Source organism: Paramisgurnus dabryanus, chromosome 3 (assembly GCF_030506205.2).
Source record: "Paramisgurnus dabryanus chromosome 3, PD_genome_1.1, whole genome shotgun sequence".
NCBI lineage: Eukaryota > Metazoa > Chordata > Actinopteri > Cypriniformes > Cobitidae > Paramisgurnus > Paramisgurnus dabryanus.
The window spans coordinates 17,755,962-17,772,129 of NC_133339.1; the positions used below are offsets into that span (position 1 = coordinate 17,755,962).

The 16,168-nt window shown below is 36.9% G+C and overlaps 2 protein-coding genes across 3 annotated transcripts in view; both read left to right on the forward strand.

Annotated features, from left to right (window-relative positions):
• The window catches only part of grid2ipa (glutamate receptor, ionotropic, delta 2 (Grid2) interacting protein, a), a 29,002-nt gene extending 26,722 nt beyond the window's left edge, over window positions 1–2,280 (forward strand). Inside the window, exon 24 of one of the 2 annotated variants that reach the window (XM_065252938.2) lies at window positions 256–2,280. In XM_065252938.2, coding sequence (XP_065109010.1) covers window positions 256–339 — 84 coding nt within the window. In that variant the 3' untranslated portion in view covers window positions 340–2,280. The remainder of the gene's footprint in view (window positions 1–255) is intronic. The other variant, XM_065252939.2, reaches the window with a different exon arrangement.
• Window positions 2,281–3,628: 1,348 nt separating this feature from the next.
• On the forward strand, window positions 3,629–16,074 carry slc5a11 (solute carrier family 5 member 11). The gene is made up of 15 exons (XM_065252952.2): window positions 3,629–3,801; window positions 4,280–4,351; window positions 4,975–5,079; window positions 5,235–5,294; window positions 9,569–9,673; window positions 9,774–9,879; window positions 10,000–10,080; window positions 10,562–10,767; window positions 11,111–11,246; window positions 11,389–11,496; window positions 11,739–11,889; window positions 12,796–12,964; window positions 13,105–13,320; window positions 13,415–13,553; window positions 14,223–16,074. Exons 1-15 carry the CDS (start codon window positions 3,667–3,669, stop codon window positions 14,444–14,446), a joined length of 2,013 nt encoding a protein of 670 aa, XP_065109024.1. The 5' UTR covers window positions 3,629–3,666; the 3' UTR covers window positions 14,447–16,074.
• The last annotated feature ends 94 nt before the right edge of the window (window positions 16,075–16,168 follow it).

Genomic DNA, 16,168 nt, shown 5'->3' on the forward strand with positions numbered 1-16,168 from the left:
CTTTTGAGCTCCCTTAAGGGGTCTGTTGTTATTCACTCACTTTTTCTCTTTATTACAGCAACTTTATTCATGAATAGGTCTCAATAATGTCCTATATCAATAATGGTGATTATGACGTCTTGGCGGGTTTTTTATAATATCTTATTCTTCTGAAATGGCTTAATAATACCATCACAGAAAAGTAAAAAGTCAAGAAAATACGAAAAAATATTTTTGTGCATTTTTAAGGTGGGCTAATATGCTTATTTTTCTCAGAGAGCTCTTGGTGACATCCAGAACACTGAGTTCCCTCCACGCAGCCCCAGGAGTCCACGCACCACCTCTCCTTTAGCCTGGTGAAGAAGTCACCTCAACATGAGCTCAACCGGCCTTTCACTACCACACATGATTAAAAATAAACTACATGCACCAGTGTTCACTTCCATACACTTCTGTCCAAGCTGAGAGAGGCGTTGTGATTCATGGACACATTTCTTGCAAATAATGCAAACAGGTTCCTGTCGAGTTATAGTTTATGTTATATTCTCCTCAATCATAAGTGGGACAGAACAGCCAGGATTTATAAAACAGCTCAAATTTTTTTAAAGATCAAGTCAAGTTTCCATCACTAAACTGGTAAATGGTAATAGGCTAGCAATGCCAAAGTTCAATTCCCACAAAGCACACTAAGGGGCAGTTTCCCGGACAGGGCTTGGATTAATCCAGTACTAGGCTTTAGTTATATTAGGACATTTAAGTAGTTTTTACAAACAAACCTTACAAAAAACAATACTGGTGTGCATCTTGAGACAAAACAATGGCACTAATATATATGAAGAAGATACATGGTGTTTTTAAATGAAGGCAACTCAAACATGCATTTTAGTCTGGCACTAGGATAAGACCTGTTTAGGAAACCGCCCCTAAGTGAGAAAATGTACGTACTTGATAGCACTTTGAATAAAGCAACTGCCAAATGCATAAATGTAAATGAGTTTAAAGCTGGAAAGCGTGAAAAATTATTTACTGAATGAACTTTAAGACACTAACACATTTTGATAGGATATGAAAGCTTTGTGAGTGTATGAGATAGGAACATGGATAAGGAAATGTTATTTTATATAAATATAAAATATAACGAAGACGCTCATTTCAACAGAATTGATAGGGTAATAAAATTGTTTAGGGGGAAAAGTGCTGTATAACATTGTGTCGCAAATCTTAAGTACTTTAATGTTCTTGCTGGAGAGATTAGATGGTAACTGTAAAGATGAATATAATTATTCAAATCATTCCTCATATGCAAAATGTTTAAATGTATATCACTGTACCTGAGATGCACTTAGTATTCACTGTATGATTTTAGTATATGCCTTTGCTGTTTTTAAGTGCTAACTTTAAATTAAAAATTATATTTTATGCTGCTAATCCGCTTTTATCCTCATTATCATTATATAATATTTGTATGTGCATTTAAAAGATTATATGAGACTGATTTCTATTAAACTATCCAAATGTAAAACTTTGACACAGTCTAACTTTAGTGTCAAGTTTACCAGATGTACAAACCTTTATATGGTAAAATTTATCATGTGAATTAATATAGTAACTATTTGAATCAATAATGGTGGGGATCAGTTCATCTTTGCTTTTGTCTCTTGAAAATTTACAAATTAATGTAAGGAGCCAGAGGTGTTTTTATGATCAGAAAACATTTAATAGTTTTTGTTTTATCAGGATGTTTGTTTATACTATATGCAGCATTATTTCAGTGCCAGTGTTGCACCGAATTTTGTGACCGTCGAATTATATGACCGTGTCGTTGAAGTGCAAGCTGTCGTCAGGCTAATCCCAACCGCAATCCTAACCCCAAACGTCACTATAGCGTATATTGTGGTTACATAATTTGATGGTCACAGAATTTGGTGTTACACCATTTTCTGTATTACATATTACATATTTATGGCCCTTTAATTTGTTTAAAATGTGCATTTATATTAGTATCCAACTTCATGTGTGTTTCTATAGTGGGTGAAGGCCTATATATAATTTCTTCTAAATCTTTTGAATATTTAACTTGAACTTAAAAGTGTGCAATGAAGGACAAGTTATCCATTAAAACAAATGCAAAATCATTCATTTAAAAAAAGCCTACATGATTTTGTTATTTTAAAATTTGTGATGTCTAATAAATGTTGGCATTTCTACTAAGTAACTGTGTATAAGTAATGTCGCAACATTGTAGTTGTCATTACTGTTTTGGTAATAAAACGCTCTTACATTTTAACCAGCATATGTCGTCTTACATAAAGAGCGAGTGGAGTTTGATCTTTTAGTTCAGAGAAAGCGATCTGTCACCGGAGACCCAGCAGTGCTGTTTGAATGGACGCTGGGCTCACATGAACACATTTCTTTCTGTCTTATCATTCATGTGAGTCTGGTACTTTTTTATGCTTTTACTCATCTTCAATGAGTAAGTTTATATGCTTGTATACATTTATCTCTCTTAGAGTAAATCTTAAACCAGCAATTGATCTGTAAAGAAAGACGTGGTGCCATGTTTCTTTTACCAGATTTAGTTTTGTAATTGTTTGAGGTTTGCCAGCATATTGTCATGTGTGTATGTGTGTGTTTGTGTGTGTGTGTGTTATGCTTTGGGATAATATAATCATTCCAGCTTTACAGAGAAGTTAATACAGAAACCTTTCAGTTTTACAGTACACTATAAAGAAAAAATTGCCAGTGTTATAATTTAAAGGTGTAAAAGCTGTCATCTTGGCATTACCCTTTCAAAAAGTACACCTTTGTACCCAAAGAGTGCATATTAGTTAGGGCTGTCACGATTATGAAATTTGGATGACGTTTAATTGACTAATAAATTGTGATGGGTATGACGATGTTTGTTCATGAAATAATTGTCACACTCTGTGTTTATTTAAAGTAAATATTTTGCAAGGTTTACCTAGCAGTTATTAATACACATAACATATATTTAAAAGTAATAATTTTATGAAAATATATTTTAAAAAGTCGAAATTCAAAATAAACATACTATAACAAAAGAGCCCTTAAATAGTAGCCAAACCTGTCTGTAGTTGCTGCAAAAAATCAATTCCTTACAGATCCTAAAGAATGCCATCCTTTCGCTTCCCTAAATTAGGAATTGCTGTTTTGGAAATGTATGTTTTACCTGGCAGTTTATACTGCTTATCAAAATTTTGCAGCATTTCTTTAAATGCAGTTTTTTCCACTGTATTGAATGGCTTGCAATGTATCACATTACATTGTTAGTTAAAGAGCGCCATTCGATACGGCTCCCCCTTGTGTTTTTAGAGAGATGTGCAATCATTGCGGTGATCTGAAATCATTGCGATAAAGTCAAACGATTGCGATGAGACGATTATTTAGTCATTGTGACAGCTCTAATATTAGTACACAAAAGCTGAAAATGGGTACCAAATGTATACATATCTGTACCTAAATGGGTAAGAGTACCGTCCCAGTGACACCCTTTGTACCTTTTTCTAAGAATATATCTGGTTAAGCATGAACAAATGCTTATACAAATTAAACAGTAAAGGCATAAATGAACATCTTTAGATATCATTACATTGAGTAAGCTTGAGTCAATGTGTGTACACTTACATTTTAAAGTCACTCCTGAGAAAGTCATTGATCTTTGAACTAATGAGTGTCACCGAGCTTCCCCGTGTTTCTCCTTCTCCGACCGCTGAGGGCACATCACCACAGACCACGCTGGTCACCACAGATATAGTGGTGCTGGTCATCTACTTCATCTTGGTCCTGGGTGTGGGATTTTGGGTAAGCTTTATTACATCACATAATGACATCATCTCTAAAAGTGTTTTTATCGGTTATCTCTTAGGATATTTTAAGTAGCTACTTTTCTCTAATGTTATAGTTAGGCTGTTATGGTTAGCTTGTCACAAGGGGTCCGTTACTACAGGACATACATTCAGGCAAGGGTCAAAAATATAATGAAAGTAGATTTTAACTGAAAGTTTGAACTGTGTCCCCAAGGCCTTTGATAAATTGTTTTACTGTTTATATTTGGCTAATAAGCCTGTAACATTATGTTTAATGGCAGGTTTCACTGTGACAACTTACCCGATGTGATCAATAAATTGTAAATTAAGATATTAATATTAAGCTTACATACAGACTTTTAAAAATGAACCTATACTGAGAAACATTTACAACTAGCCCCAAACTCCCCAATTGTATTGTCTGAATTTCACTAAATGTGTCAATTTTATGGCAAAAAATGCTTGCCTTGCAGTCAATGTGGAATACCAAGAGAAGCACAGTGGATGGGTATTTCCTAGCAGGCAAAAACATGACCTGGTGGCCGGTAAGTGAATATTACATTTCATCCTAACATTATTATGGTTGTAGGATCATTAAAATTGTATATCGCTTTATTTTGATGGTCCCTTGACATTCTGTTGACTATAAGAAACAGGCTCTCCTGATAGCACAGGTACATCTGTAAGGTGTCTGCTAAAGATCTGGAGATCTGGAATACATCTAGCGTGTAAAAACATATGACATCGGTCAGGAAATTAACATTTTGCAGATGTAAATGCAGGCATCAAATAGACATCTCTGCATTGTAGGCCTACTATCTGAGAACATTGCACCTACATATAATTAGTAAACTGTCTGCTTAATATCTGCTAACATTTACAGTATTGGTTACCAACTCACATTATACAACTACATATCAACTTAACTAACTCTGACCCCTATATTTGACCCAACAATAAGTTAAAATAACCCAGCATTTTTCGGTTGAAACAACACAACAACCCAGCGAGCTGGGCTCGTCCCTTTTTGACCCAATGTCAGGTATAATAGCCCAGCAGTGTAGGTGCAGCATTACATATAGTCAACAGAATGTAAAATGGGACCTTAAAATAGTGTATCAAAAAGAAGCACATTTTCTCTTGATGTATGTTAGATTTGTTTGTGCAGGTTGGTGCGTCACTGTTTGCCAGTAATGTAGGCAGCGGCCACTTCATTGGACTGGCAGGCTCAGGAGCAGCCGCTGGTATTAGTCCCACCGCTTATGAATGGAACGTGAGCACATAACTTTTACATTTAAAACATGCTGTTTACTACTTTGTCCTAGAAAGAATTAGATATTCCTGTTAATGGCAAAGAATTCTGGGTAAAGATTAAAGAGCCCTGTCGTGTAATGTGTTTAAGATTAACTTGTGCTTGTTTACATGTAGGGCATGATGATGGTGTTGCTCTTAGGCTGGATGTTTTTACCCATCTACATTGCAGCAAGGGTGAGAAACACTACAAATGTAGTGTTGAGTTTTATATTTTATAGCCCGTATTGATTTCCTGTTCATTTATATGTTATTGTTTTTAAACAGCAGTTTTTCACAATATGAACTGTGTATACTGTCAGATAAAATTGACAAGAAATGGCCCCTAGCTGTCACTTGGGTAGTACCATTGCATTGTCCTATGTACAATTTAGGTACAGATATATCAGAGGTTCCGTTGGACTTTTTATTCTCCGTCATTTTGAAGGACAGGTTCGTATATCCATCATTAATTTAATAATAATAATTAATAGCGTTTGTTTTCGTTAATTTTTAATCATGTACATTCAAGACCAACATTTGTGAAGAGAACAGATAAACAGAGACCGTAACGTTACGTCACTTCACATGTTCAACATCACATGAAGCAGATGATTGAGTGCTGTTTTCAGGCGGTAAAGGGTAAAACCCGCGACCTTTGTGAACAGGCAAATTAGACAAATCAAATACCAAAATACTATTGCGCTTAAAATATCAATACACGTATAAAACTCTGAATTATATTCAAATTACTTTTTGAAACAATCTGCACGCGCATTGAATTGAATGTGGCTCGTATTTGATAAATGCATCAAGGTAGATTAATGCAGACTCTATTGTCATTAGAAATTGTGTCTTTACCTCACACAGACGACGTCTTGTTGCAGTTTTAATCTTGCTCTGGATATTTATCTCGCGCTTTTCCATCTCACTGGAGTTTGTTTAACTTGACGCCCAGATCTATCAGGCTATGACATCAAAGTATCGCGAGAGAGTTTCGAGACTAGTGCTTACCCTATTATGGAGCTAGAAGAGTCTCAATAAAGATAAATGCACACACTACATTCACATATGCACACACAGGATTCATAAATACACACGCAGGATACACAAATGCACACAAAATTCACAAATGCACACACAAAATTTAAGAAGCACAGAAGATTCACAAATGCACACAAAATTCAGAAATGCACACAAAATTTATAAATACACAACCAATTCAGAAATGCAAACAACATTTACAAATGCACTCAAGATTCACAAATGCACAGGACAAGATTCAGAAATGTATTTCTGATGCACACACAAATATATCTTGATTTACAAACTGTTTTTGGTCTGTGAACTTTACTGCATTTTTTGAGACTCCCCTGACTTGGCTCGACACACAAATGCCTTTTTTTAAACAGGGAATGATCTGCAACCAATTAGATATCTCACTTGTTTTAGCCAATCACAAGAACGCACCCCATGTGGGGGATTGTTTACTTATAAGCCAATCACATGACCTTTAAGCTGGTTTGCCAACCGCCAATAAAACCGATAAAGAAGTAGTTTACACAGCGTGATATGCACGTGGTGCGGGCGCGAGCTAACGTTAGCGCGGTGAAGTTCTGCCTGTCAGTTGGTTGGTTGGTTGAGAATAATTGCAGATTATTCACATTGATATTGTAATCACGATTATCTGTATTTGGTGTCCAAACATACGTCCGAAACGCACAAAAATAAGCACAAATGGATAGTTGTAATTGAGGCTTTTGGTGATTATAACAAGGAGATAACTAGCTAAACACTTTAAGTTCTACATACCGCTCCCCTGTGGTTGCCAGAAGCCATGTTGAGGTCTCAACCAACTAACTGACAGACAGAACTCCACCGCGCTAACGTTAGCTCGCGCCCGCACCACGTGCATATCACGCTGTGTAAACTTCTTCTTCTTCGGTTTTATTGGCGGTTGGCAAACCAGCTTAAAGGTCATGTGATTGGCTTATAAGTAAACAATCCCCCACGTGGGGTGCGTTCTTGTGATTGGCTAAAACAAGGGAGATATCTAATTGGTTGCAGATCATTCCCTGTTTAAAAAAAGGCATTTGTGTGTCGAGCCAAGTCAGGGGAGTCTCAAAATTCACACACAAATGCAGTAAAGTTCACAGACCAAAAACAGTTTGTAAATCAAGATATATTTGTGTGTGCATCAGAAATACATTTCTGAATCTTGTCCTGTGCATTTGTGAATCTTGAGTGCATTTGTAAATGTTGTTTGCATTTCTGAATTGGTTGTGTATTTATGAATTTTGTGTGCATTTCTGAATTTTGTGTGCATTTGTGAATCTTCTGTGCTTCTTAAATTTTGTGTGTGCATTTGTGAATTTTGTGTGCATTTGTGTATCCTGCGTGTGTATTTATGAATCCTGTGTGTCAGGGGCGTCATGCACCAATTTTTTTTAAGGGGGCACAGTGTCAAAAGCTCACAGAAATGTGTGCATACACAGACATCAAACGAAATATTATAGAGCTTTCAGTCTTTTCCATGGCACTTACATTTCTAACAATCTGAAAACCCCTGCTTTCATGCAAAAACCTCCAAAATAAGAGTGATGACTAACTTTAATATCAAATACTATTCAATCGGAATAATGACACATTTGCATCATATTTACATCTGAAACGGCATGTTTTATTTAAGTCTTAATTGCTTGTTTAATTGTGTCATTAATGCATTTTGCACAACAACTACATTATCATATAAAATTAATGTAATTTTAAATCCATAAAGTATATAAACAACGAAAATGACATAAGCTATAGCCACGTGATTGATTTTAATGTTCAATAATGATTTTAAAAAATATGTTTAGATAAAATTATTAGAGGAACGGATTACATTTTTGCATTAAATTTTACCTTATGTAAGCATGCGAGATTCCGTGCCCGCGTGAACTCTGGCGAACTTTGGCGTTGTGCCAAGAAGATGAATCTCTACTAATATAACGTTGAGACGGTCACATTTAAAACCATACATTTTCTACACAGAGGAGGTTAACTGCACATTACCGTACTGGGGTTTGGAAATGTTGTGAGCGTTTCTAACACGTTTTAATTCCTCAAATAGCCAAATGCAGCAGCAAGCCAGCAACAGCAGAGAGCTCGTGAGCGCGTCCAGACGCTGATGACGTCTGCGACTGCTCTGACTGCAGCGCCAGCTGCCGCCAGAATAAAAGTAATGTAACATGATCAGAACACTATCAAAACGGCGAAAATCTCCGAAAAGTGACAAGGATGCAGCACAGAATGTATAATATTGTGCATATTAAACAGATTAAAAGTCAAATAACAGATTAATGGACGCTTATTTAATTTTGAGGTTGGATGCAAAATCCATTGGCTCAAAAAAACCAAGGGGGCACGTGCCCCCTTAGTTTGAATGGGCATGACGCCTCTGCTGTGTGTGCATATGTGAATGTAGTGTGTGCATTTATCTTTATTGAGACTCTTCCAGCTCCATACCCCTATGTGCTTGCTCTCTCGCAGAACTTCACGTAGCTCAGTCTGCGCAGCCAATATGTACCGTTGATGTACTAATATAAAATCTTTGAGGTACTCATGTAATCTTGAGGTAAAGGTGTACTTTTTGAAAGGTACCATCCCACCCATACAACAGAAATCTATTGTTTCAAATATAATTTTAAATATATTTTCAAAATACATAAAAAATGGCCAAAAATATTTTTTGAAATATGTTTACAAAAATGAAATTTTCACCAATATACTTTTTGAAATATATTTTAAAGCATTTACATTCACGTCGCATTGGAAGAACTTTGTTTGTTAAACATAATGTATGTAAACATAACAGGTTTGAAAATATTAAAATATATTTTCAACTGCAAAAATATACTTATAATTTTTGATTTTATACAAACTTATACATTTTATATTTATACTTCATACATTTTATACAAACTTTTACATTTTGGCCAGGAAAAATTTTTTTTTTTGTTAAAATTAGAAATACCTGAAATGAAATACATTTTTAAAATATTTTAATATGAAGGTTAAAACGAAATATATTAATATATTTATATATATATAAATTTCAAAAATATATTTAATTCTCTACAAAATGTATTTAGTATACACTGTCAAAAATAAAGGTACAAAGCTGGCAGTGCCCTTTAAAAAAGGTAAAAAAATATGTATCTTTGAACTGAAAATATGTACCTTTGAAGAACTAATAAACACTCTTTGGGTATAAAGGTGTACCTTTTTCAAAGGGTACTGTCCCAAACAACTTTTGTACCTTTATTTCTGAGAGTGTATACTTAAAACATATTTTTGGCCAAATATATATATATATATATATATATATATTTATTTATTTATTTATTTATTTATTTTTTACTGGAAGGGACCATTTTTGAACACTTTTTCTGACCGTGAAGATTCAGATTTGTTGTGTTACTTCACAGGTCACGACAATGCCTGAGTACTTACAGAAAAGATTTGGTGGCAGAAGAATACAGTTATTCCTTTGCGTTTTATATCTATTTATTTACATCTTCACAAAAATATCGGTAAGTGGGACACATTTCAGAATGTCATTTGAAAGCACTTTTTGTGAACACATCTTATAAATATTTCTATCTTTCTTTCTGTGTGTGTGTTTCTGTGAAGGTTGACATGTATGCAGGAGCCGTGTTTATCCAGCAGGCTCTTCAGTGGGACATCTACCTCGCTGTGATTTTACTTCTGGCCATCACAGCCCTCTACACTATAGCAGGTCTGGAAATGGTTTAAACCCAAAACACATACATATTGACAAATTGTATAGATTAAATGCACTGCAAGTCTATTTCAAATACATAATGTGAATCTTCTGACTGATGTCATGTGGTTGCAGGTGGTCTGGCAGCTGTGATCTACACCGATGCAGTTCAGACTCTCATTATGCTGATAGGAGCAATGATCCTCATGGGCTTCAGTGAGTTGTCATGGTGTTGTCATGCAGATTTAAACTAAGGTTTTGTGTTGAGCTGTTCAGTGTTTGCAACCTTGACAGATTTATTCAGGAAATCTGTCTTTTGCATTTTAGCATGGTATTGATTTTTGATTTGTCTGTAGTTAACATTAAGATGCTTTGAAGTTTTGTACTACAACATGCTTGTGTTTACTGGAAAAGTCATACATAAGGAGGAAAACTATAAAACAACTTTAAGGTTTGCATGCTTGGCAAATTGGACAATAGTCCTTTTGTATGTCAACTTACATTTTTAAAGAGCATAATGTTTTTAAAATTCGCTTATGAGATTTGACTGTGTGTAATTTAAATTGTAGAACAAGACAGGAAAGTCTCCATGAAACCCATTAGAGTATTTATAAGGCAATTTATGGTTTGAAAATGTATTTTTTCTTCTGCAAAGCTACTTCTCTATTTGTATACAATATTTTCTCTTGCTGTGGAGGTTTTGCGGAGGTCGGAGGAATTCAGGGACTTCTGGATAAATATCCTCATGCCATTCCCTCCATCCGAGTCCCTAACACTACCTGTGGTATTCCTCGAGAAGATGCCTTTCATATATTTCGTCACCCTGTGACCTCTGATCTCCCATGGCCAGGGGTCATACTGGGAATGTCTATACCCTCCATGTGGTACTGGTGTTCAGATCAGGTAAAGGATAGCAAGTTTACTGTACTTAATAATAATCCAATATGTAATTAAACCCTACTGAAAAATCTAGCAAAGACCAGCATAAGATGGTAGCTGGTTTTAGCTGGTTTAAGGTGGTAGTAGCTGGTCTAAGATGGTGGCGCAACTGGTCTTTCATCGTGACCAGCTAAGTCCAGCTAGACCAGCTTAAAAAGTGATGACAAAAACACAGCTCGACCAGCTTGTTACACTAGCAATGCTAAAACCAAGCTGGGAGAGCAGCTAAAACCAGTTTATGCTGTTCTTTGCTGGATTTTCAGTATAGGGAAGGCAACAATATAATGAAGGATTTTCTGTTGTCCAGGTTATAGTTCAGCGATCATTGGCTTCTAAAAACATTCTTCACGCTAAAGGAGGTTCACTGCTCGCCTCTTACCTCAAAGTTTTGCCTTTCTTTATGATGGTGCTTCCAGGCATGATAAGCAGGATCCTTTATCCAGGTGATCTAACTGAAACAAACACATCTGACGTAGCTAAAGTATATTTAATAAGTAAAAGCATTAAATCAGTTTCATCATTGCTTTTTTGCATTGCATTGACATTAAATGGGATCATCATTGTAACTGTGTGCTTGAATTGTAGATGAGGTGGGTTGTGGAGACCCTGATGTGTGTAAAGAGGTGTGTGGGAATCCGGTGGGCTGTTCAGACATTGCTTATGCCAAACTAGTCATGGAGCTTCTTCCAGCAGGTACGAATGCACTTCTGTGTTTTTTTTTACAAATTGGTTTACCTTGATTTTCCTGAAACCTTATACGGTTGCTATCATCTATTTTGATGGTCTCTAGTTAGAGACATATTTTATATTTTAAAACCATAGATGCAGTAAAACCTACTAAATCCTTTTGGGATTTGAAGCTAGTTCTTTGTTCTTGACATCCTTATAGCTTTAAGGAGCACTTCTGATAATCTGACTCCTGGTTGTTTGTGCAGGTCTGAGGGGTCTAATGATGGCCGTCATGCTGGCTGCTCTCATGTCCTCCTTGACCTCCATATTCAACAGTTCTAGCACAATCTTCACCATGGATCTGTGGAGGAACATACGCAAAACTGCCTCTGAATGGGAGCTTATGATCGTGGGCAGGTAGGTCATGCATGAGATCATTTAAAATAGAGTTTAAAAGGTAAATGCTAAATGAATGAATGTAAATGTAATGTGAATGTGTAGGTTTGTGTACATACTTTATAGTTGGGAAAAAGTATTTTCTTGCACATTTGTAGGCCTATTCTACATTACACAATGATAATGTGAGTAACATCAGGTTGGCGTCAACTAACAACAGTGGCCTGACATCCAAATATAACGTTGGGTTGATGTCTAAAACCAACGTGGGCCTGGCGTCCAGATTTAACGTTGGGTTGATGTCAAAAAACAACGTCGGCCTCATATCCAAATATAACAACGTCAACCTGATATCCAAATGTAGCGTCAGGTTGACGTCAAAAACCAACATCAGCCTTATGTCAAGCTGTTACGGCCTAACGTTGAGATGTAAAAACCAACGTTGGCCTGTAGTCCAGATATAATGTCGGGTTGACGTCAAAAACCAGCGTCGGTCTGACGTTTAGATGTAATGTCGGGTTGACTTCAAAAACCAACGTCGGCCTGGCTTCCAGATGTAACGTCAGATTGATGTTAAAAACCAACATCAGCCTGATGTCAAGCTGTTACGCCAGGTTGACGTCAAAAACCAACGTTGGTCTGACATCCAGCTGTAATGTCGTGTTGACTTCAAAAACCAACTTCGGCCTGACGTCAAGATGTAACGCCAGGTGACGTCAAAACCTAATGTTAGCCTTGACGTCCAGATGTAACATCAAGTTGACGTCAAAACCCCACGTCGGCCTGACGTCAGTGCAGATTGAATCATTTATTTATTTTACTTCATTCTGAAATCATTTATTTATTTCTCTAATATTTATAATTGTATGTTTCCATTTAGATAGCTATATAAATGTGTGTGTGTGTGTGTGTGTGTGTGTGTGTAAGAGTGTTCGTGCTGGTATTAGTGGTGGTGTCAGTGTTGTGGATTCCTCTGGTTCAGGCCAGTCAGGGTGGACAGCTCTTCATCTACATTCAGTCTATCAGTGTCTACCTTCAGCCTCCAGTATCTGTTGTCTTCCTCACCGGCTGCTTCTGGAAACGCACCAATGAAAAGGTTGAAAACATTATACAGTAACAATTACAGTAGAAAATGACTGTACATTGTGTATGTGTGTATACACTGTCAAACAAACACAAGAAATGTGAATACGTAAAGTATTTTTAACGCTTTGTTTTTTGGTTGTCTTGGCATAGGGGGCATTCTGGGGCCTGATTCTGGGCTTGTTGGTGGGGTGTATCAGGATGACTTTGGATTTCGTCTACCCCTCGCCAAACTGCTACGAGAGCGACACCAGACCTGACATCATCAAATATGTTCACTTCTTATACTTCTCCATCATTCTCACTTTCATCACACTTCTAGTCGTAGTTTGTGTCAGCCTGGCGACAGAAAAGCCCAAACCTGAGCAGGTGTGAGACACCACACACTACATGCAAGACTTTTTGCAGTTATGTGTTGCATTAAGATCTTAAAGCACTTAAATGCACTTTTGTTTATTTACAGATCAGTCGACTGACGTGGTACACACGTTTTGACCCCATAGAGAAGACCGAAGAGGTTGTGACTACAGATCTGTACACGATCGAGAGTGCCACACAGTACACGAAAGAGATGGAAACTGATGCCTATGAAACACAAGACGGTACTTTATTATTTTTTTACTTTAGATCTAGAGGGACCCAATGCTAATTCTTACCATGCATTAGGTTTTACAAATAAAACGTTTATCTATCTTGTATTTTAAGCAATATTACAGTCTAGTTATCCAGCAGAGGGAGACAAAATCATTGGACATTTTTTAAACTTTAAAAAAGGGAAAAACCATACACATTTGTTGCATAACCTAATATTTTGCGTGTTTAAGTATTTGGATACTTTGGTCACACTTATAAAATCTGAATGTCATTGCAAACAAATGACTCTAGATCTTTTCTCTAAACCTCTTTCTGAGCAACTGGCACGCCCGCTTATGGCCGGTAGTGTTCTGCTATTATTACTTCATACCATCTGGTATCAAGGTGACTTTTAGTGAACATATTTTAAATCAGCCCTCAAGTTCACACAGGTGACCTAGATTAGAGTAACCACAGGTGTAGTTCATTACAATACTATCAATATGTTCCTCTAATGTTTAACAAATTTCCCTTGTGAAATGTTCTGCTTTACAGTAGAAATGTGGTCTTTATAAAAGTAAATTCCTTTTGGTTTGATATTTTGTTATCGAATACAGTGATCACGCCCAAAAGTACCAAGCTTTCGTAATTCCCCTACATTTTCATGCAGGTCATGAGTTTTGTGTATTTCTCAGCAGACTCCTGCAGTATTGAGTCCAGCGAGAAGACTTCATCTAAGCTGAAATCTGCTCTGCTTTGGATCTGTGGAATGGAGAAGCAAGGAGGAGCGAAAGCCACGAGTCTTCCTCCAGAGCCCCCGGTGTGTTCGCTGGATGAAGACCCCTGTATGAATCACCTGTTAAATGCCAACCTGATCGTCTGTCTGTCAGTGGCTGTGTTTCTCATTGCTTACTGGGCATAATCTTCATTGGTGGATCTCATAAAACCACATGTAGAGCTCATAATTTTTGCATATAGAAAAGTGGGCTTTATTTTAAAGAGCACCTATTGTCCGATTCATGTTTTTACATTACCTTTGGTGAGTAAGTGTGTATTAGTACATGTTAATGATATGCTAAAGGTACAAACCCCAAAGTAAACGATGACGCGAGTTATCGTCTCCACATAAATCTCTTTTCTTGGACTACAACAAACACACGGATTGTAGGCAACAGTTTAATTCCTGGGCCTGGACAAGACCGACATTATCATAATTCCTCCCACTTGGACTCACAGCCTGTACATTAAAGGTGCTCTCCGTAAGTTGAGAAATTTCTAACCGTTACTGACACTAGTGGCCGTTATAGAAACTGCAGCCAGTCTCATGCTCGTTCTCGGTGGGCACACTCGTACGAGCACGACCACAACAACCAGAGTTGCCGTAGCAACCACAGACAGCTCACTGAGATTCACCAGCATGTTTACAAATGTAAGAAAAGTTACAGTATTGTAAGGTTATTGTTTGACAGACCATATTTCAGCAAAATGTTGCAGTGCTACTTTATATTTTCAACAGAAGTCTACTTCTAAACGTTTTGTAACACGACACTGTAAAACACACTCCTGACACTCACAATCTTAATGCACTCGTGCTCTGAATAAAGATAATTCATGCAAGAAAGTAACTTTTGAAACGGTCCTGTGCTACATGCTATCGTTAGCATTACACCACAAAAACAATAACATAATATATTACAGATGCCCTGTAACTATGTCTTACCTTTGCAGTAAAAAGGAAACCTGCTCAAGGTCTGTTTTCATACCCAGCGCTGACTGGAGCTCCCTCCAAGAATCAAATGCCAATCCGATGTTTACTCTTGTCTTTTCCCCGACCCCGGTCACGCACTATTTTGGCCGCACTAGATAAGGATTTTTTTTAAACTTACGAGGAGTTTCCGTGAGTGTCTGGATTGTGCTGGAAGTTGGTTGCTTCTTTCCGTCTACAGAGTCCATTTGAAACATGCTAGCGATTGCCGCTGTTTACTAATGACGCCGTACGCGTCTATATGGAACGCCCAGGTAGACGAGCACGCGCATGACGTCACATTTTGAATTTCGCGCCAATTCGGACCCGACTCCTTCACACAGAAAAGAGCCTACAGGCTGATAGAGACAACCGTGGAGGACACTCAAGGTGTCATTCTTTCTATTACATTATGGTTGCCTCATAAATATACAAATGAAAACTCTATCTTAAAGATTTTTTTAAGTAATAACTTACATTCAGCCCCTTTAACTCCTATTAGCATTGAATTGTGACCGAATCCTTCAAACATGGTAAGGAGCATCAGAGGTATTCAGACCAATCACAATGTACAGATTAGCTGGCCAATCAGGGACACAGAGCTTTTTAAATCTCTGCATTTCAGGAAAAGAGTAAAATCTGGAGCAACAAAAATGTACGATATGTGGAAAATAGTGTTGTTGTTTTTTTTTACCATAAACCACGCAAACACATTGTAATATAGCACATACACAAAATATTTTTTAGCAATGAAATAGGTGCCCTTTAAGCAATGTCCTTTTTGTTTTGTGACATGCATCGCAGATTTACATATTTATTTATCAACAATCAGTTTATATTTTTTGATAAGCAAGTCACTGTTTTGCTCATGTGATGTTAAATGTACAGTAACACTGTATA